This window comes from Bombus pascuorum, chromosome 1 (genome assembly GCF_905332965.1).
Source record: "Bombus pascuorum chromosome 1, iyBomPasc1.1, whole genome shotgun sequence".
Lineage (NCBI taxonomy): Eukaryota > Metazoa > Arthropoda > Insecta > Hymenoptera > Apidae > Bombus > Bombus pascuorum.
In genome coordinates this window covers 7,727,770-7,751,315 of record NC_083488.1, presented here as the reverse complement: position 1 = coordinate 7,751,315, position 23,546 = coordinate 7,727,770, and the positions used below count along the sequence as shown (strand labels likewise).

General features: G+C 37.7%; 2 protein-coding genes across 4 annotated transcripts in view; one reads left to right on the top strand and one right to left on the bottom strand.

Moving 5' to 3' along the window:
- LOC132916364 (alkaline phosphatase-like) overlaps positions 1–23,546 on the top strand; it is a 261,957-nt gene that overhangs the window by 119,713 nt on the left and 118,698 nt on the right. The gene's annotated exons all lie outside the window — the stretch shown is intronic.
- LOC132916435 (caspase-1-like) overlaps positions 8,664–23,546 on the bottom strand; it is a 38,393-nt gene continuing 23,510 nt past the window's right edge. Inside the window, exons 4-5 of one of the 2 annotated variants that reach the window (XM_060976449.1) lie at positions 17,590–17,716; positions 8,664–9,928 (exon numbers count right to left, since the gene is read on the bottom strand). In XM_060976449.1, the coding sequence (XP_060832432.1) occupies positions 9,657–9,928; positions 17,590–17,716 (399 nt within the window). In that variant the 3' untranslated portion in view covers positions 8,664–9,656. Of the gene's footprint in view, positions 9,929–17,589; positions 17,717–22,756; positions 22,990–23,546 lie in introns of those variants that run through there. The other variant, XM_060976457.1, reaches the window with a different exon arrangement.

Below are 23,546 nucleotides of genomic sequence, written 5' to 3'. Positions count from 1 at the left end.
AAAACATGTTTCCACGTATGAACCAACCAATAGAATTTCGAACGATATTTTAGTTGATAAATCGTCAAAGGAGATAATAGTTTTATGGATCGTTGTACGCTGTATCGTACACAATACGCGTAGTTACGTTTGGTCGACGAAGACAGATTAAGTTGCACGAGTTTCTAACAGCAAGAACCAGTAGTATAAACCTGCGAACATGATTTAACTTAGTTCTGAGGTAGGTTAATATAATACGACAAAGTTAATAATATGTCGTCAAAGTTGTTCGAAGATACAACTGATCTCTCTTCTGCGTTGCATATATTTTACTTTCGATCAAAGTTCGTTCAAGTACGAATCGTTTATGAAAATATTCAAAATCAACTTAGTTCGAATAGATTCGTTTCCGTGAACAACTTAACGAATTTTCTCGACCAGACACGTTTGTTTTGCATCTTCGCAATGATCACAGAGGAAACAAAAGTCAATGTGCAAACGCGATACGATAAGATCTAAACCACGTACAATATCTGTATCTCATTGTTGGCATAGTTAAATTACTGGAAAACTTTTACCTTATCTGTTCTTACAGTTCCATTATGGGACAAACGGCGTGCTCTTTTAAATTTATGTTACTTGTGATTCCATTGTAGCGAACGAAATAATTCTCCCACATAAAGTACAATCTAGCAACTAGCTGTTTTTGTTCCGTCGCGTCGCTTCGTCAGCATATATTATCCACGAGTGACCCCAGCGAAAATGAAACAATACGTCGCAAAAGCCGATGCGCGCGGGTTTCATTTGACGGTCGAATATAAATAATACCCTTCTAACATATGCGCAAGTCGAATCGTCTGTTTCTCGACCAGAGAAGCCAGGCATGGAAGAAAGAGGAGAAGGAAAAAGGAAAGAAACGAAAGGAAGAAAATAAGTGGGGAAACGGACGAAAGGCAGGTCGCGGATATTTTTCAAACGGGCATCATCTACCACTTTGCGGCTCGTATCTTTTTCATACGTTCATTTGTAAACATATATGTACGTACATACATCCATAATGACGAACAGCGCGTACAATCTGTAGACATACATATGCAAATAGAGATTGTTCATCCGGGTGCCCGCGCGGTCGTACGCGCTCGTACGCCCTATCCATATGGAAAAACATTGCAAGTTTAGATTGATGAGTATCTCGTTCGTTTGTCAGTCGAGTATCGAAGCTTGCATAGATTGCGTTACAAATAAATATAGTTCAAGAGGGAAGAATCAAAAGTTGTAACTTGTGAGTTATCGTAGTGTCGTGGACAAAAGACCTAAAAAATATAGGGTAAACCACAAACATCGTCGCGAGCCGAGGTGTCGACAGGCCCATCGATGTGTCGTCGGTTCTTCAGTTGAAGAGTTTCTTTTTTTTTATTTATTTTGGTTTTTTTACAATTTATCCTTATGGACATTTGGTAAAGTGTTATATCTTGTTGGTGAAAAAAAAATAAAATAAAAATAAATATAGCATGTGGGTGGCTACCCCCAGCGGGGTGCCAGCTTCGTTTTTTCTAAGTTATATCTTTTATGAGGTCTATTGGGTGTTTCCTTTTTAGTCTTCTTGCGATGTTTGTTGTTTTTTTTTTTATTATTTTATTTTGGTTATTTTACAATTTGTCCTTATTGACATTTGGTAAAGTGTTATATCTTGTTGGTGAAAAAAAAGAATAAAATAAAAATAAATATAGCATGTGGGTGGCTACCCCCAGCGGGGTGCCAGCTTCGTTTTTTCTAAGTTATATCTTTTATGAGGTCTATTGGGTGCTTCCTTTTTAGTCTTCTTGCGCTGTTTGTTGTTTTTTTTTTTATTATTTTATTTTGGTTATTTTACAATTTGTCCTTATTGACATTTGGTAAAGTGTTATATCTTGTTGGTGAAAAAAAAAATAAAATAAAAATAAATATAGCATGTAGGTGGCTACCCCCAGCGGGGTGCCAGCTTCGTTTTTTCTAAGTTATATCTTTTATGAGGTCTATTGGGTGTTTCCTTTTTAGTCTTCTTGCGATGTTTGTTGTGTTGCACGTTTCAGCTGCCAGCTGGTTCGGGTGTGTTCCTATTCTTACTCTGTATCTTGTTGCGAATCTGGTAATCTCTTCCTTGACCGTTGGTATTCCCAGGTCTTTCCGTATGTCCTCGTTTCTAACGTACCACGGGGCGTTTACCATTGTTCTAAGGATTTTGGCTTGGATTGTTTCTATTTTGTTTATATGGCTCATTGCTGCTGTTCCCCATAGTGGAATTCCGTATGTCCCGATTGGTTTTATGGTTATTTTGTATATTTTCAGTTTGTTTTCTGTGCTTAGTTTGGATTTTCGGCTTGTTAACCAGTGCATTTGTCTCCTTGCTGTCTGTATTTTGTCTATTATTGATTTGATATGCTGTTTCCATGTGAAGTGTGTATCCATGTGAAGTCCAAGGTATTTGACTTGCCTTGTTTGTGTTATTTGCATGCCGTTCAGGAAGATGTTTGGTGTTATCTGTTTTCTCAATGTGAATGTGATGTGGTTGCATTTGTTAGGGTTAGCTTTAATTTGTTTGTCTTGTAGCCACTTTTCTATTTTTGTGATGTGCTCTTGTAGCATGGTGGCTGCTGTTACAGGGTTAGTGTGCCTGACTAGCACGGCTGTGTCGTCCAGTTGAAGAGTTTCATAGAAAAAAGGCCTATGTGACTCTGGCCACGAGCGGTTGCGTAACACGTGCGTGGTGAGACTATGACAAAGGGACAAAAGAGATGCTAAGGCAGAAAGACAAATTCGCAGTCAGTTTCAGTGGAGAAGTCAAAGAGTGTGAATCGAGAAGTCAGAGAGTGCGAGTTGCGTTGTCGAGAGAGTGTGGATCCGTTGTGACGAGAGTTGCTGATTAATTATTGAGTTGTCTAAAGTATAGTACGTAATTGTGATCAGTTCACGTTAAACAAACATCGTTTCCTGTCTAATCGACATCCGTATCGATCCATTCTTTGTAAATAAACCATCAATTAATTATTAGTATTATTTCCCGATATTACATTAAAAAATCTCGCTAACGAGGATGATCTGGCGTGCGTGATCCAGCGTGAGAGATCTCTAGTCTTGAATGGGTTTTAGAAATATCAAAATACCGTGAGCGTTGGGAAAGCAGGATCAACGATACGAAACAAATCTGACATTTGGTTAATTTACGGTGCATGGCGTATACACGAACTTCGTTTGGTAGGTGATTCGAAATAAAGGATAACTCGAACGTTATAGATCAGGAACAGATTTGTATCGTTCAGGAAACTAAATGGAACTAAGTGGCTGCGTTTGACAATCCTACGATCGTTGTTAACAGGCAAAAGTGCTTTCGACTGTTGATTTAGTTGACAAACTTTCAGCGATGTTGCTCGATACGAAGGTAGGATAGAGGAGAAGTGAAAGCGCATTGAAGTTTCTGGCAAAGTTTAACTTATAGCAGAGTCGCGAAGTTCGTAGAGTTGATTGGATCGCATGTAGCTACGTTAAGACGAATTACATGGCAATCTTGTTATATTAAAATTCCAGAAATTACGTTTCGCTTAGAAACGAGTTATTTTGGTAATATTGCAAACAACGCAATATAGACCGATATTTTTCATAGAAAATTCTATAGGATTGGTTGAAATTCGGATATTTCCCGTGAAAGCCGCTTCCACCATATACAGACCGATGTTTTGTTTCCTTTTTCGAGCAAAATAGAAGCTTGCGTGATACAAGTGTAAAAGGCGTACGAATTAAAAATCGTAATACAATTTACTGGAAACACCAACTGGCACGAGTTCTCTCTTTTTCTTTTCAAAGTTATGGCAGTTATACCGCGAACAAAGATCGACGAAATTTTATTCCAAAACACCGTGTTGTTTGTACTGTTCTCCATATTCATTCGGCATTTTGATAACTCGATTAAACTGTATATTTACAGTTAATTTATGTAGCGATATTCGTATTTAATGACCAAGTTCTTGTAAATTGTTGGAATTCGAATCGCCGTATTTATGTCGCTCACTTTTCCAGGGAAATTCCTTACTCCGAAACTTGGTTGATTTCGTACAGCATCATGTAACGCGTAAATGCAACCAATACTTTACCATTTCATGGCCGAAAACCGGGCAAAACCGATTCTCGCTTGTAGGCTACATTTCGATATCGTCAACATTCTCAAATTTCCATCATTCCTTAGTTAATTCGCGTTCTGAGCGAAAACATCGGTTCACTTATACCGAGCAAACATGTTCGCTGTATATTCACAGAATACTTTAGACTGCGTTTAAGAAAGTAACTAACAAGTATAGTTACTTAATCGTTTCTACGACGATAGAATAAATATTCATAACAGAGAGTCAGTGACCGAATATATTCGTGCAATTGTCTTTAAATCACAACTTAGGAACAGTTTCCGATACTGGTGCTTTTGAATATCATAATGAAAATTATATTGCTTGTTTTCCAAGCAATCAATCAAAACTGTCTTCCCTTTACCTTGTTAGGTGCGTTGCATATAGCCTATAAGAACTACTGTTCTTCATCAATCAAGCTTGTATTTGTCCCAATTAATCATACTAAAATACAACAACTTAATCCTCAATTTATTAACGGTAATAATCCCAAAGCTAAAATTCTGTCGCACTAATTACCATCGAACGCAAATCATAGCAACTCCAACTACGTTACCACTTTTTATACCAGGTATGCCAAATTTTGTGCGACATTTTATGCGACTAACGAAACTGTCCTACTACCGCTAATTCTTTGAGTATAATAACTCATACGAGATATCGCAAAGCTCCGCTTGGATATTTTTAGAATCGCTAACCGATAATTTCAGTGCAGATCGGCCGATGAACGATGCGGTTATCGTAACTGGTAGTCCTCAAACACAGGGTTTCTCTAAGTACCTCTTACCTAGATCTTCGTCCGATCGAGCGTTGATCGATGTAGGGACAGAAGCACCTGCATCCTTTGACGAAGCGAATCAGTGATCCGCTTAGTCTCAAGTAGTTCATCTTCGAGAACATACTTGCTCGACGGCTACAGGGACCGAATGGTTCGACTTGTTGCCAGTTCACCAGATGAATTATTGAATTGAAAATTTTGCTGACCGGTGATCAAAGGTTTCTCACTTGTATTCGATAGAAAGGATCGATAGTATGCGAGCTAGAAAATCCTCGATTGTTTACCGACGCGCGTTTCGTTTTCTTTACGATGAAACATTTTATCATCACGACAGGATCGGTGTATTGTTGTTGGTGCGAGTGGTACACCGTATAGTAAACGACATAGCTTAATTCCATTGCAAAGTATATCCATGTTCACCACACCGTATAGAATATTGAAAAGTTAGATGTGTGAAAAGAGAGAGAGAGAGAGAAAATAGAATGGATGAGCGAAATTACGATGTCGATGTTAATCCAGATTCCTTAATACGTTCGTAGTAGATAGCCTGCCTCGGCGCGAATAATGTGGAGAGTTACCGGGATAATACATATTCATGTATTAGAATAACAAAGTAGACAAACGAATATTACGCGACAGAGCTCATGTAAATACTTGTGTGAAATAACAAAAATCGCGTGAAAAAACAAAACTGCATCATGATGTATTGCTCAAAGTAACGTAACAGACTTTCCAAACGAAACGAGTATTTTACAAAAACAAGTGGCCAAATTTAAACGATATCTCCTTGCGAAATAATAACTTTTCGCCGGTTTAAGAGCTACAGAAATTATCGCTTCTAAATTTAGCTGAATTTAAGCGATTAGTTTTTCAAAATTGCGGGTCGTAGCCGGAGTCATAATTTTCAAAGTATACGCTTCCAGTGTATGCAAGGAGAAAAAAATTCCCAACATCCATGAATGAAATTTTGTTAAAACAACGTCGATGTCGCCTTGATACGCTTTGTCTATTGTGTTCCTTTGCTACTCTGAAGCAGCAAGCCGAGAATTGTTACCCGCATAACGAAACCCTTTAACCCAGCCTCAAACGAGCCGTAGATCTATCGTGCTCCGTTTGCCTGCAGGATCCACTTAGCACAGTGGAAGACGGGGGTGAAGTGAATGAAATCGAATTGTCATTGCACGGTCAAACAGACGTCTGCATCTATCCTGCATGAAGGACTTCGTTTTCCTTTGATAGGAAAGTAGTTCAAGAACCGTATGGATCAGACTTTCAGCGACCAAGGATTTCTGAATCTCCTGAACTAGTTCGTGGGCGATAGGCAAATACGTATGATTATCTTAAAAATAGTCTATTAGATTTATATATATAAAAGCAAATCAACTTATTACGGTATCTCGTTTTCTATAATTAATAAGAAAATTATATAACTTACTAATTATTTAGGATCTGTTAGCAAAATACGATATTTCACGAATGTGTTCCATGGATGCAAAGCAAATGTATTAAATATATACATGTTTAATGCGGAAATAGTAAAGCCAGTTTCATTTCTGTTACGAAATTAATACTTGATGCATATATAATTAATTCAATTTCGATTTATTGAAATTTACGTATATAAGAACCGGATATATAGCCAATGATCAGAGTCGAAAGTGGCCATATGTTCGCAGAGATGATTTTCCAGAAATTGGATCAAATTATTCCACTCGTACTCTCTCTCTCCCTCTCTATGGTGTTTTACCGTACAAGTGAGACAGAACATGTAGAGTGTAATAAGATACTGTAGAATTAGGTCATCTCTTTCTCTCTCTTTTTCTATGTCACTCCTAATTACATATTACATCAGATAACCAAATATACTCATGTTTGGTATCACTTTGATTGTACGAATCTCAATGATCCGACGAAGGATCTAATGATCCATCTAGTACCTATAATACGAAATAAAGAAATTATATTTCTTTTATTCTGATACCGGGTAGAATTAAATCGATACGGATCGTAGATGATGCCGAGACCTGTCTCAAGTTGTAGGAACTGATGCGGATAACTCCCGGCCATATATCCAGATACTACATCATTTATGAAGATTCTCGGTCGATCAGTACATGACTCGAAGTCACGTCGAAATTTTATTTCTATCAATGCTTTTGGATTTATCTACGTGATTTTTCTGTATTTTCCGAGAAAATATTCCTTTATCGTGGCTATCAGTTTACTTTGATCCAATAACATCTTGCGTTCCGTAGTCTCCTGATGTTTTGCCACGACTGATTGTACAGGCTCTAGTCCAACATGTCTCTTATATTCCTCTGGTCGTTTGTTTCTTCCATTTCTTCCAGCTTCCTCGATATATGTGCTGTATATGTATTTCTCGCCGATGGTTTGGAAAGTATATAACCATACCATGCTTCAGCGGGAAGGTATATATTTATGAGGGTGTTTTAACGGTGCGTGAACTGCAATTTGGTAGACAAGGCGCAAAAAAAAGAGCAGACCTCGTAAATGTGTAACTCGATTCGAAAAATGTTCGTATGTTTTAAAAGATTGCAAGAGCAAACGGAAAAAAGAAAAGGAAGATAAAAAAAAGTGGGACATAGGTGATAAGGATTTTTCAACTCTTTTTACTCTGTCATTTCGTCTAATTAAAAATATTCTGCTAGATTCTCGATTTTATATACTATAACGGTTTGCTATCTGGTTGTTAATAATGTAGTAATCGATACTCTATGCCTTTATGCATATTCCGTCAAAGTTGTGATATAATAATTACGTTGGTAATTACAGCACTAATTACAGTGTTGGCTTAACGACTACGATAGAAATAAGATATATAGGAAACAAGTGGCGTTAATTGTAATTTAACCCGATAACATATTAATGTAGGGCTCTACATGGAAATTATATCCAAATCGTGCAATTTAAGAAAATTGAACTGCCACCATCTGATTTACAGTAACCAGTGCAGCAATCGATATTTACTTGATAACGGATGATATGGTTGTCGATTGGTACACTACGTGTAATATCTCACTTTACTTTGAACATGCGCTGACATCGATATTAATATAATAATATATAGTAGTACTGCGCCAATATCGGGAATATTGATTCCAATACGAAACGTTTCTCCAAGATTTATTAACGATTTAGTATAACTGTTTATTATACTTCATAGAATATGGTAGTTTTTTTTTCTTTTTGAATTTCAACGAAACAAATTTCTTATATTTCCAAAAAGATTTTACGATAGTTAAATTTATATTATTTTTATACTACATTTATATCAAAATTACGTTTTTACAATTTTAATTAACTCGAGTAATGTTTGTCTGAAAATATCCTCGACATAATTCATATAGCAAAAGCCACAGACAGATGGTAGATCTTGTCATGCTGCTTGCAAATAAGTCTGACAATAAACTGCTGTTTCCGCCTGTTTTCTTACTTCTTCGTCTCTTCCATGTTTCTTAACCGTTCGTACGATCCAATTATACTTTCTTCCCTGAGTATCTTCTAACGTATGCTCGGATTAATATTACAAAACTTTTCAGTAGTTCCATTAAATCTGTTTCAAGTCGTTGGCCGACGTTCCCTCTATTACGAGACGAATGAAAACTTTCCTTTTAATACAAGACAATGATATGGTAATGTAATTACATTTCAAAAAGTGTAGCTTTCAATTACATCGATACAAATCTGGAAAGTCCTTAGAATTCGGTGAAATAAAACTTCGCTCTAGTCAATTCTGTTATATCATTCCGACAGAGGTAATTTATTATCAATTACAAAAACATACATATTTTAGTTATATATGATCATTATTTGTACTTTTACGTAATTTATCGAAAGTAGCAAATAACCGTAAGATATTAAACGGATTGCGTACAAATGTTAATTACGTTTACAAATCACAATGCATCGATATTCTTCGTAATTCATATGTAGATTATGCTCGGCTGAACGATGATGGCAAGAAATTAATAGAGAGATAAAGACGTTCTCGCGTTAAATTTTGGAATGTGCCCGGGAAATGTTTGCCTACGCTACCTCACGCTCATAAAGGAATTTAATTTTTATCGCCAACATCCTCGTAGAGGTGTTCATCTTTATATAGCGCAAATGGTTGTTTACGACAAAACGCACGTCGGCATAAAACACCAAAGAAGGAGTACACGCGGTAAAATAATAAAAATATATCGCCACGCATCCGTTCGCGACGTAAAACGCGCTTGTTTAAACGTCGACCGTAAAGTGACTTTTAATTTGTTTAAAAACGGAACGAATTTCTGCGGGTCGTATCTCAGAAAGCGAGTTATTTACTGCATTCATTAAACTCTGTGAACAGCTGCAAATGAAGTAATGCGCGCACTTCGTTATCCGCCCCTTATATATCGGTCTAAGGACCGAGGTCTTCTTTAAACTTGTACAACGAAAATCTACGGCCGGCGCTAATTAAAATTATACCCTCGATATTCCCTCGCGAGATTGAATTTACATTTTCACGCGGTTCGTTGCTCAATCACGCCAACTTTCCGCCACGATCTTTTCATAAAAATTCCACGTACTAAGGAAATAGCTACGGAAAGTTTAATCCGCTTAACGTCCAGCAACCGAGCATCGAGTAAAAAATGTACAAAATACTTTACACGCGGATTTTTACATACGTGTGCGTGCATAAACATATAAATCTGTGAATTTACGCCTCGCTTCAACTGAATCGCTCAATAACCGAATTGCTATTTTGCGCTTTTATTTTTCACTTGGTATTCGAGTGATACATCGCCGAAGAACAACAACCGCGTCAACATGGAAACGAGGGATGGTACCTGCTTCTTCTGGTGGAACGATTCCTTCTGCGGTATGAACGATTGATACTCGATGGAAACACGTCGGACTACGGCAGTCATCATCCTTAATAGATCATGGGTTTTCCAGTTTTTATTCAGCTCTTGACAAAGAGCCTGTATGAACCAGGAACCATTGTCCGGATTTCGCCACGAGTAAAAACCTAAAATTCATAAAAGAACAGTTTTCTGATGAGAAACTCGCTCTAACTCGTTTCGCCTCTCTCTCTCTCTCTCTCTCTCTCTCTCTCTCTTTCTCTGTACGTATATTGTACATATGTGCATGTTATAGGCAGATGCAAGTAGAAACGATCGCTTTGCGCGTTTCCAGCAAAATCATAGAGTTTGTCATAAATGAAACGTTTCCATCAGCGCTATCTCTCCGCAAGGAGACGCTGTGGGTTGGAGAAGTGACATGCAAGAAATAACGTTTCAATTCGAGTATACTATTAGGTTTGCTCGAGGAGAGCATTTATGCGGAATGTAAGATTCGGTGTTGTATATCTTCGCGAATTGACTATAGTCTTTCGAATTACTTCAGCTAAACCGACCAACCATTAAGGCCGATCTTTAGCCACCGGATACGCGGACGTGGTTTATGAAACCAACTAATGACCTCATCAAGGACCGTCCATCACCTAAGAATACGGTATCTTTATAAACGCAATCAGGCAACAAAAATAAGAGAGAGGACCGACTAAACCGACTGCTGCTCGTACAAACTCGTTTAGAACTGTTTAATCCAGGAGTTTCGTTCATGGCTTTTTCGATTTCTTGCGCGTTCACGACTTGCTAAGAAGATAGTAGTAGCATCGGAACGAGAGCGAATTATCGTTAGTAGCAGAAAGGAATATATGAAGTGTTGCAAATGTATGCAGCTATTTAAATGGTCGAATACGATGCTGATAATATATGAGAGTGATATATCATCGTGCAACGTAGAGCATTTAAACGACTAAAGATAATGATGTTTCATCTTATATCATACATAATGTTATTTGCATTATCGAAGTTTATGTTTATAAAATCTTTATAAAGACTCACAAACAAGTAACGTCAGAAACCAGTTTCTTCCAACTAACTCGGTGGATAGCATCCTTTTTCGTATACAGGCTCTAGCAAACGATCTCTTAGAAGAAATATTCTACCAAAAAATTTGAAGAAAAAAGATTTCCACCGCAACGCCTCCGTCCTATTAAATTCTTCCATTGCGTTCACTTGGAACGTACACGGAAGCCATTACGGCGGCAGCGTCAATTATGATGAACGAAGACTGAAAACGTTAGAGGCACGCGAAAGTTTCATCTCGCAGCTTATGATGGATCGAGCGTTAGATGAAAATATATTTTCCGCGGGGGCTCGAGTCGCAGCAGCAGGAAAATAATTGCGGTCTAACAATAGGCGGAAGCGGCAGAGACAAAGGGAAGGAAGGCGTTACCATCAGAACGCTAATGCAACGCGGAGAAGACGAGTACTGGTACCATTGTCGCGTTCCATAATCGTCATCGTTCGCAAGAAACATTTTCGTTATGAACGTGCCGAGACACTAGCCATTCGCGTTTCAATGTATAACTGATGTACTCTAGAACCTACGCTTGCCGTACATTGTTACCATATTGTTTAAGTGACAGTCGCACCGAGAATAGGAGCCACCAACGCTTTAAAGCAGATCTTTTCACGAGCAACGTGTTATTCGATGCTCGCCATGTCTGAAGAGTTGAAATGGTAAACAATGTAAATGCACAAAGAGAAGAAATAAAACGATTTTGTTAGTGCAGTGTATTATAGATTCTACGTGAAATATGACGAAAAGGATAGAAGTTTAACTTTCACGTATTATTTTATCGCAATATTCGAAATAACAAGCCCTTAGATACTTTGGCAGCCGTAAGCCTAATTTTCGAACGATCAGTTCGGTCGTAGAAATCCATTTCGGCGAAGATAATCTGCGATAAATCCAATACCATTAGAGCGTATCGCTTCTAAATCGCTAATCGTTAATAAATCGGCAATAAATCACTTGCAGACAAATCAATTTCTTAAAACGATCTTTCCCGAGACACGGAAGAATCGCAGCTGCAGGTCCAGTCGTTTCTCTTTACCATTCGATGAGAGAAGAAAAGAAAAAGTTCACGCGATGAGCTGAAGTGGAGAGCGTTCTTTAAAAGCAGCAGTCCTTCTCCAAGTTTTTTCGTCGCCACGACGAATCGTCTCATCTCTATTCGCGGTACTTTTCATTCGAGCATTCCGCCTCTCTGGCAGCCACTTTCTTCCTCGATATCGATCACGATAGGTGAGGAACGAAGCGAATATTCTCTTAACGCAGCTGTTAGGCATGTGTACACGGTCTGACCATCACGCAAATCACGATAAAATAAACGAAGGCTTGCAAAAATCCGATAAGCGAGTGAACGTGCATGCCTCTCCATATATTGCATAGCGTTCGAGATATATCAGATAGGTTAAAATAAAAATGGTTTAAAATAGTCTGAAACGATGAAATAAATCATTGTTCTGAATAAAAGGATAAAAATTAAATTTTTAACAGAATGTACCTCTAATTGGCCATAAGGTTTATAATGCTTGCAAGGAATGTTTGTTTCGTTTTTCTAAAGAATTTTAAAAGAATGTCCGAAGAATTCGCTTGATGTTTTTCATACTATTGGAAAAAATGTCAAAAAGTTTGACTTTTACAGGAAACGATACAATTTTAGTTTGATGAAAAACAGGATCGTACTTCTGCAGTTGCCGGTTGTGTTTATGAAATATTCATTTAATAAAATCTTGTTTAAAATAAAAAATAAATATTGACTTAAAATATGCGATACACTTCTCTATATAATTCAGTCACCTATTTCAAGAACGCTTTGCGCAACATATCGAAAATTTTGAAGCATACATCTCCACGAAATCGTGTATTTATCGAAACATACGACGTCTGAATTTTATCAGTGTAGTACTATTAAATGACTGTATAATTGGTTTCGTTTGACGTGTTATTTTTTCAGGAATCTCGTTCGTTTCGCTATTTCGATCGTAGAGGTTCTTAAAGCAATTATATTTGAAAAGGATCTCATTGCACAGTTAATATGGAAATCTTGCTAATTCTTTTATAACTACGTATAAATTGGCAGATTTTTAACGTGATGTCATCGAAAGAGATATTTCACTGATAATTGTTTCGTTTCAGTAAATGTGAATTTAATTTTGCAACGTTCGGTCGTACTTCAGTCACGATGGTACGAATCCGAGATCCAACCACTTGCATGGATACGATATTCCCTGTGTTATTGAACCGGACTTATATTACATGGAACACGATCGGTTGTAACGATGTAATTATGAAGCACGGCGGAGTCACCATTTATTATTTGATATTGCGGCCGATATCGGTGCCCGTCGATTCACGAATAAACGCGTAACGTCGTTCGTGTAGTTCTACTTGTCCCGCAACGAAATCTGTAACGATTCCTGTTGTCGTCGGAATATATATAACAATGATTTACCACGCACCGAGCTATTTCAAAAGCAGCTGGACGCTTCTGTGCGAGAACATTTCCACGCGAACGTGCTGACACCGGCGTAAAATACATACAAAGCTGGAAAATGTTATACGCCAACAACGAGCCGCTCGCTGCTCTGTGCTATGTGGCCACGCGTTTTCACCTCATTCAATATACACGGAACAATCACCGTTCTTTGTCACTAGAAACCATGAGAATGTTATCAAATAATTTTGTTAACAATCTGATTGGCCGTTATCCTGTTTGCAGCTCGAGAGCATGCGTATTTAGTACCCGTATACATATAAATGGGTTCCTATGCAGGGACTGAGATTATTATTATTAAGAGACGTTATTTTAACTCGTGCGATATTCCCAGCACCGTGTATTATTTTCACGAATATTTTATACGACGGTTTGTCGTGCATATCGAACCGGTGAATATAGATCACTTTGGTACATTTTTGAATTATTTGTTCGGAAGAATTTTTTATCAGCATGAAACATTCTACTTTCAAAAAGTACGTGATAAATTCATAAAGTCTGATTTTAAAGGTAGAAACGCTGGGGCATAATTAACGTTGCGAGTGATTAAACGTTGAACGTGTTTAACGTACAAAGGCCAAATACACTAATTTTCGAACTATCGTGCACGCGACTGTAGAAGGTTGTACTACACGATGCTTTGTGACTAATTTTGACCATATCGTTGTCCGTTTTCCCGTCAATAGGATCCGTTTATTTAACACGTGACGCAAATCAACCGCGGTTAACGATCCAAAATGACGCGCAACTCAATATTTTACTCTGTCAATTCGATGACGCGGTCGAGGAGATCGATGTTCGGCCGGTGACGCGAGTCAATGATATCTGCACCAGCCTGGTCGGAACAATAAATCTGTCGTATCGCTGCCGTCCACGAACAATCGCGACAATATCGCTTCTGTTATGGATCGTTGGCTCCCTTCTCCTTTATCGAAGAAACTGTCTGAACTATAACGGAACATCGTGACGTAAAGTTCCCGACTTTCGCCGGGGGACAAAATTTTAATCGCGCCGCCTATTCAATTACACACTCCCATAGCGATAATTAGCCGACATTGTCGAACGTCGAGCTTTCAATTAAATTCCACGCAACAAATTTTCCGGTTTAATTAAATTATGTTCTCCGCACCTAGTTATCCTCCGTTATTCGCTCGCTTTTTTCGACCATTAATTAAAGGTCCCTTACGATTCAGTCTTTTGAACGAAAACGCTCTGCCGATCGAACCATTTCAAATGCATCGCTTAAGTCAAGCGGTTGGTTATTCCACCGCGTGGAATAGGTTGAGTATTTATTTAATGTATTTGCGATTATAATAGCGACGTTAGGTTTTAGTATACTCGTAGCTATTGTTGGAAATAGTGAAGCAATCTCGTCGTCTTTGTTTCGGCATTCTAGGATTCTTTGGAATTTTACTTTGAGGAGAAGCGCTTCAATATCCTGATTCTCTCAAAAGGATATTCCATTACTTTTAAGAAGAGATATGTGCGATAAGAGCGTCTGCTTTCGATATTTTTCATTAAAAATTGGGAAATTTAACCATTTCCTTTCTTATACTATTATATTAATTCTGTACCATTGTGTCGATTTAATTAATTTCATTAAACGTAGGCCATCGTATTCTTCTCAATTCAAAGCATAACTCTGTTAATCATAAAGTTCATTCTGTACTACTTCTTCCTTTGAAAATAATTTTTCGTAATTTCACCCGCGGAGGAAATGTTTCAGCTTGTGTATTGTACTCGAGCGATGATATAGTCTGGGTAGATTTCACCGTAGCTGAACTATGCCTTCGTTGGATCACAAATGAAAATGCCAGCGACCATTGTATTACTTCAGTAATATTTAGCAGAGACCAGTTAGGTAATTGTTCTACCGATGGACATTTTCACTGATGGGAAAAATCCACCTGGTGGTAGGTCAAGAAAGGTCAAGCCAGGCTTGGCAACGATCTCAGCTCGTCATCAACGAAAACCAGCATTTTTAAATCCTCCTTCTTCGTTCGCTTGAAAATGTGCCTTGAAAAGTAAGCGGATTAAAGAAGGACGAAGCATAAATGAAAATTATTTATGCGACATCCTGGTGGGTAAATGGCGAACAAAGACGCTTTGTAGCGACGAAATATCGCGCTTATACGTATTTATGTGTAACCAGCTCAAAGCAGGTTACACGCGATTAACGTAATAATTCGTGCATGCAATTTGAGTTCAGGTGCTTATTACGTTTTCCGCGATAAATTAGCACGAACGAAGAACATTGGTCCGGACAGCGGCGTGAAATATTCCTTTTGTTCTTTGTTGCCAAATATCCACGAGGAATTAGCAACTGCGGTTGCGTGTCCATTTACCGAATGATTAGGTATTATTCAATTTGTTAACGGTGTGCAAGATTTCGGATAAAATTCGCGTCTCGTAATAGCATACAGATAACGGAGGAATACTTGAATTAACGTATGGACACAAATATGTGTACGGGATTTGGTGGTAAATTAATTTTATACTTCATCCATAACACGCATTTCTGTTCAGAGAAAATGAGGATTACGAATGATAGAAGTTTTAATTTACGAACCGTCACATTCAGGCGAACAATTACATCATAGCAGATGTTCAGAGCGACTTTCATTCATTGTACCGAAGAGGGAAAGTATCATTTGATTGATTTTCTGGACCAGTTTTCAGAGCCGGATCTTTCGTTTGTCGGGCGATTGCCCTAACCAATTGAGCTATTCAGAACGTCGATAGATTGCTGTTCTCTAAGCTTAATATTCCAAATGACTGGCTGCCTACGATTGTAGGTCACCCACGCGCTGCTACGACCTATCGTTTAAATCTACATAAGCTAAATCGGATAAACTGATATTACCGGTTACGTGTATCCGGCCAGGTTACGCGAGACGAAGATATCCGAAATTATTGCTAATGCCTTTGCGCATTGATTTCAGATTCTGCGGCAATTTAGAGGTTGCCACGAGTGTCGTTTCGCGTTACAGCTTGAACGTTCTGAGCGCTTGAACGGAAGTCCAGTTTGCCTTTTTTTTTCAAAATGTCTATTCTATAGATCGTGCACGATATTTTAATAAAAGAGTTAATCGATAACGTTTCCATATAAAGTTAAATTTATCTCGTTATGTCAAGTTTCCCTTTAACTGTATAAAAGCCTTTCCCACAAGTTCGTATTATTGCATGGGAAAGATAATAAATGAATGAGGAAAGTAATATCTCTTATGCAAAGTTGACACAATATAGTAGTCCCTTCTGAGAGACCTCTTTAATAGCATTTGCACGAATTTCTCAAAGAAATTCTTTGGAATAAAGAATTTTTTGATATCGCCTTTATTTTTCATTTGTCCTTCGTCTTCGTTTAAGTTATCTTTACCAAGTTAATTTAAAGGATAATCATTTATAACTTAATTAATTTCATTCAAATTATTCTCATAAGAATATTTCTGCAAAATAAGTATAACTAACCTACATATTTTGTCACGATAAGTTACTAATAAAGAGTTGTAAAACGTTATTGAAGTTTGGAGAATTTTGTTCTGTTTGCCTTTCTTACCGTAAACTGACCAATTATTTTCTTCTTTGTAAGGATTATTTTACGGTTCTATACTCTGATACTGTTTTCGGTTTGCTGCATGTATGGTCGATTTAATGGGATATCGCTCTGACAGACCTGATCACATCGGCTGCTTATTCAAATTTTATTAAACCAGGCGCAACTAACCACCTACATTTGTACATCTGATGTTCCTAAAAATCCACGAAATTTATATGTTTTTAATTATAAAGTCCAAAAGGTACGTTTCATCCATGTTAAATCATGTAATCAGTTTGCATCGACTCGCCACATTGCGTACAAACATTCGCGAACATGACAAGGAAAGCCAGCATAGAAATTTATAGTCCTTCTATTCTTTCCGACTATTGACTTGCAAATGAAGAGCCGACAAGAGCGTACAGGAGCGCGAACAGAAGCACACGCACGTTGTCGCGCACATTGAGGAGCCAAACATCCATTGAAACGCGAATTCGAGAAGACAATCTCTCTAGTGCTACCGAGAACAGGAACGTACTTTGCCCTCGTCGAGCACGTACCTGGCTCGAGCATTGTTGTACGTGTCGGCTCGTGAAATAAGGAGTTCGTTCACGCACTCGCCAACAGAACATCCACGCAATGCGTTCGTCAATCATTGTATACGTATGCATACCTCTGCGTGTGTACGCGTAGGTATGTCGAAAGTATGAGTAAAAAATGTAGAATACATGCATCTACCTACCATCGTAAGTGGAGTACGCGACCATAATATCCGCATAGGCAGGGAGGCTGTAGGTGGTAGCACTGGGCGTGGAATCCGTCTCATGAATAATTTCCACCCCATTGTCCAGTTTCGTTCCACGGCAAGACTGTGAAAAAGAAGACGCATACGTGAGTGGCCGAGTAACTTACGACGTTTCTTTTGGTGCGCTCGTTTAAACGAAACACGATATTTTCCTTCAAAATGCTAATATCCAAAGTTGAACAAAAGGAATCTGTTAATGATAGTCGCCGTTTTTAATTGCGTTACGTTCGTGACTGATATTGTTGTTGGTATTTGTTAAGGTTTATAAATAGAAATTGATATAAAGGCAATCGATAAAAAAATTCGGTCTAATATGCCTATAGCACTTGGTATAGAAAGGAACCTCGTTACAGATCTTCCAGTCGATCTGGTTGCTAGCTATTCCGCTATAAATCACGTTTTACTTAACTGCGGAAATAGCACAATTGGCGTGCAGGTTCTGCCCTCGCTTGCCATAAAGCGGAATTGGCAACCGGATGTCATAAATGCTCTTTCCAAATTTACGACGGACGTTAGCCAGTTGCTACAATGTCGAGGCGTGACTTTTTATAGAAATGGATTTGTGAATTACGATAGTATGTGGCATGTATACATAAGATTTAATAGACTAATCGTTAAATTTAATGGACCTACTTTACTCGGTAAGGTAAATTAAAGTAAAGTGAAGTAAAGTAAAGTCGCCCTTTTGATCTTTACGTTACTGCACCGTATACATTTTTCATCTAACTCAACAGAATTTTACGAAAATAATTTTCTTCGAATTAAGGAGTAAATGAATCTTCAAGCTGCACAGATCTTTCAGCTGTATAACTAAACGATATGGCGAGCACGGGAAAGAATTTAAATCGATCAAAAGTTATATCTGCTCACGCATCCGATTATGTAAAAATCTTCCCCAGCTTCGTTGAATACAATGATTACAAATCTCCACACCACAAATACATCATTCTACTACTCTTCCCAAAGTAATATCCCCTAAAACCAATTCTTCTTAGCAGTCAGTACTCTCTCCAAAACCTGTTCACCCACTGGTTCTGTAAATTTATATTATTTTCCACGATTCCGCCCAATCTTTTCTTGTTTCTTCGTTTATTTGTTCTCACTTCTCAATTTTTCAATTGGCATTCTCTCGGAAGAGGAAATGTGCGTCACCAGCGCGTCGTTGTTTCTTCTATGCATCATGGGCGTGCCTTCTATACAATGTTCTATGCGCGAAAGGGACAACATTATCATGCGAATTTCTGTCACAGGATTCGCGCGGATCAGGATGACAAAAATTGCGAAGCGGGACGATATGTGATAGCGGTCGGCTGAACACGAATTCGATGTGATACAAATCACGATCTCAGAACGTTTTACGGGACGAGACGCGCGAACAAAGCGATAAAATTTACAGATTTTCCGCGGTCGTTAGTCGATAAAACGTACCCCGCCCGTTTGATTTATGCGGCTCTCGCACGAGCAACGCCGGATTAAAACGCACGTTGAATTATTACGAAACAGGACCTTAAATAAATGCGCTATCTGTGATATTCCAGAACACGTCGCGTGAAAGACTCATAAATATTAGGTTTCTCCGTCTGAGATATGGTTTTCTCAAATGAAGCTTTAATTGAAACGCGTCACTTGTTTTGAATGTCACCATGTATATTTATATACATTTTCCAGCATAACTATTAGGTTGTCCGAAAAGTTTCTTTCGTTTCATAAGTGAAATAATAGACGCACAATATTTTTTATTTTATATTATTTTATTGAATTACGTTTGATCCATTTTATTCTATTATTACAAAATGGATCATACGTAAATCCGTAAAATAATATATTATGAAAGGAAAGAAACTTTTGGGACAACCTGATATATGCATAGCACTACTGATATTTCTGGCATTGTCGAACTTTAAGAAAATAATGCGAGGAAATTAATTGCACGATGAGAAAATATATGTAATATCCAATCTAATTTAACATATATCTAATAATAGATTTCAAGTGAAAATCATTGAAATTGCCTATGCATATGTCAAGATACAACCGGAAATTGTTTTATCATCAGAGCAGAACAGTCGCGGCTTCTACACTTTGTACTTATTTCAAGCGTTTCTTTTGTGAAGCGTTTTAAAAAGACTAAGGTGCAAGCTTAACATATGAAGAACAAAAATTAGGAATTCCTGAAATCGCACGTAAGTTCGAACAATCTCATAAAGTTGTATTAAATCTTTTACGCGGTCCTACTACAAATGGGAAAAATAAGAATGGTGGACCTAAATAGAAGTTACTTTCTCTTATTAAAAGATAAAATATTAAGAAGTTGTGCAGAAATTGCGAATACGATCTGAACGTTTCTGGTTGGACCGTTCAGTGTGTCATTAAATGTAATTCGAACATTGCAGGACAAAAAGTAATGTCCGCGCGTATACCTTTAAAACGCCACAAACTAGCCGCGCTTCAACATGCTGATGAAAACATGAATAGGAGTTGAAATAACAGAATAAGTTAATTTTGAACATTCATAAATCGCGAGGTAGTTTTACGTTTAATATTCTCTATTTAATTCAGGTTATTTTCTCTGATGAGAAAAAATTCAGTTTGGATGGTCCAGATGAATTTTAATTCGTATCGCAGAGATATTCGTAAACGTGAAAAATACTTCTCTAAGTTATTATTTTTAAATAAATTAAAATTTTGAGCAAATGGTTTTAAAAATTTTTGTACGATATTGGTCATATTTAGGAATCACTGCTTGCAACTTCAAAATACTTGAAAATTACAGCGGTGTTATTGTTACGCTTCGAAAGAAATTACGAAAAATAGAGGAACAAAATAGAAACAATAAAATAAAAGAGCGTAGCGACTGGGTAGTTGTCACACCTTCGCCTCCACCGAATTCACGTCGATCCTCCTCCTCGTCCTTACATATTTATCGTAAACGTGATCACGTTCGCACACGAGTTTCCGCGACTTAATGTCATACGTGGTACGTCCATAACGTGGTACGTATTCAAGAGCTCGTTAAACGAGTTCTGAAGTAACCTCGTCAACTATAAAACTCTTTCATGTTCCTTTGAAACGTCGTACGGATAATTAACTATGTCGTCTTTTCCACTTCCGTTAGCGCGCGCGCCGCCTCTCCACTTGTCGCGAAGAACCGGAAAACCCAAGCGTTAGTGCCTCTTCCCGCTAGCGAGAACGAGCTTGTTCCCTCAATCCTTACGTGTCCCCTATCGTCGAACTCTTAACTCTTTGTGGCCGGGATTAATTTCTTGTAACGAGAAAGTTTCTCTTTCTCGCTCCGAGCAAACGGTAGAAAAACGTAAAAAGTAGAAGTTAATGAACGCGAGTTCTCGGATCTGACTTCGAATTTCCCGGCGGCCACGTTACTTCAAATAACGATGGAAACCAGGAAAGGATTAAATTCGAGCAATGGAAAATTCGACGGTAGGGAAAATGTGTGTTAATTTATTTCAGGAATCAGTAATAATTCGTAAATTTTCAGTGTTTTACGTTGATGGCGTTTGCGGAATTTTGGATATTTTTGAACCGTCAGATGTTCCACCTTTAGATTTCCTATTTTTATTGTGACTATGAAATATTTTCAAACACCCCATTGCAATCCATCACTTGTAACAAGTACGTAACTTGCGCACTGGAATACCTCCTAAATTATGCGCTGCTTGAAAAATTGTTCTATACAAAAGTTTCATCATATAACGTATGTGCTTTCTTCGTAAATGGCTGCATTTCAGAAGATCGACCATCTGCAGCTTTTTCTATACGGGGCATTATAGGTAGTTATTACCACGCTGATCGAAAGAATGTAAAATTCTGGCCAACTCTTCCATGTTTCGTTATAAATTCGATAACCAAGGAGGTATCTCGTATCGCTTATCGAAAACTTTATCGAAAGACTCGCGTATACGTGTCGATCTAAAGAAACAAAATTCATATAGAGAAAACTAACTTCTATGATTAGAACACAGTATCCATTTCAACGATTACGTACTAATATCTTTTTCATTTCGCCTGTTAAGTAATTGCTCTCGCGTGAACTCAGACGAGCAATATTTATAATTCTACACATCGTCAACGAGTTCATCGCGTCAAATTTGTTTTGCGATTTTAATTTGTCCGCGAAATATACGTTGCTGGTCGTACTGTTTATAGAAGCCGATCGTCGAGTGTTTCTCCGTATTACCAGTTTATTCTGTAAATTCTGTGGTTGGTACAAAAATGGCTCCGCATTTCCAATAACCGATTGGAACACTGTTAACACGAATGAGCATTTTCGCAAATCTAATTGTGGGTAACACACTGTACCGGAAACACAACAAAACGTTACGTTGCAACAAATTGATTTATGCCCAAACAGCTTGTTTTCCAAGTTTCATTATATCGCACAAAACATGATTTTGTAGCTGCGGACTCCAACAGATGAAAACGATTTGAATGTATGGGTTTCAGTTAAACGGAAAGCGCAAAAGGAAGTAGTTTCGCCGACCGTATGAAAACTTATCGGAAAAAGGAAGGACGGAAGAATGGCGAAGATCGTAAAACAATAACGAAATGGAAGCACAATTTTCTCCTGAATAAACAAACTTCTTTCTTCGCGGTTATCGCTTTGTCCCTTTTGCATGGAAGTAGTAATAATTATTCAGCGCATTATGCGATTCTTTCGCCAGAGTTCCATTATCTTGTAGGATATATAAGCTGTTTGCTTCGACTGGAAATGATAAAATGTTCCAAACAATGGCCAAACAATGTCCTTACAAAAATATAATGCTTCGCTGTTGCTGATTTTCAATGGTCTCGAGTATAGTATTTATCAAATATGTATAACTATTCAAGAAAGAATGGAATTATTTCTTGTACGTGGCCGTGGATAATTATCATGTACCTTTGAAAGGAAATTTGCAAACAACAGGATGAAGAATTTAAAAAACTATTAAAAATTATTATTTAAAATTATTTGGAAGATTTAGAAAATTTTACGATCTTCCATAAAACGGAATAATTTATTATTGCGTCCCGCTGGATTTGTCTTTACGAACGTTATCGTATCATGAATAGGAAATATGGTATTCCGTTTAAAAGAAATTTACGCGACTTTGAAATCTTCCTCGCTGCTCCACACACGAGAAGCTATATATTCTAATATATATTACATACGATATATTATACTTCTTTGACATGTTCACGTTTTTCTGAGATATGTGTTTCGCAGTTCCCAGTTAAAAGAGGCACCATGTATATAAGTGTTTTGCGGAAGCATGAAAGAGCTAGGAAACACAGCGTTTCCACGGTAATGCGCTTCGCGTTGCAAATCCTCAAAAGATCATCCTGAAGCAGATAAATGGAAAGAGAGCCAACCTGGATTACATCACGAACGAAATCAAGATTTACGTTATCGTCGTGTGAAATATTTGCGTTATCCTATTGCCTCGTCGTCGCTTTATAGCTCGAGCTCTTCCCGGTTCCGTTTTTAAGATCAAATAATTTTTTAATAATTCCGCGATCGTTTTGCAGGCATTCAGATTTTTATACATACGAGATTCGTGCACGTACTTTTTATTTATAAAGCTACCGTCGTATGTGCTGTTAGTTGTGCACCCGCTTCAATTGCCAGCAAAATTACTCGGCACTGCTGCTGCAAAAAGCCCTAATGAACGAAGTATGATGAGAGTTGAAGAACCGAAACATTCATGGGAAGAATTTAGTTAGGTATACATGCAAACCATAAATACAAGTTTCTCGTTGCTTTTGCTACCATCTATCGTATTTGCCTTCTGTAAATATTATGTTTCCGTAAAATTAAAACGAACGTTGAAACGCGGAAAATTGAGTTTTTTTTATAGGAAGTTATTCAATTACTCGGATATTGCGGAAATTCATATATA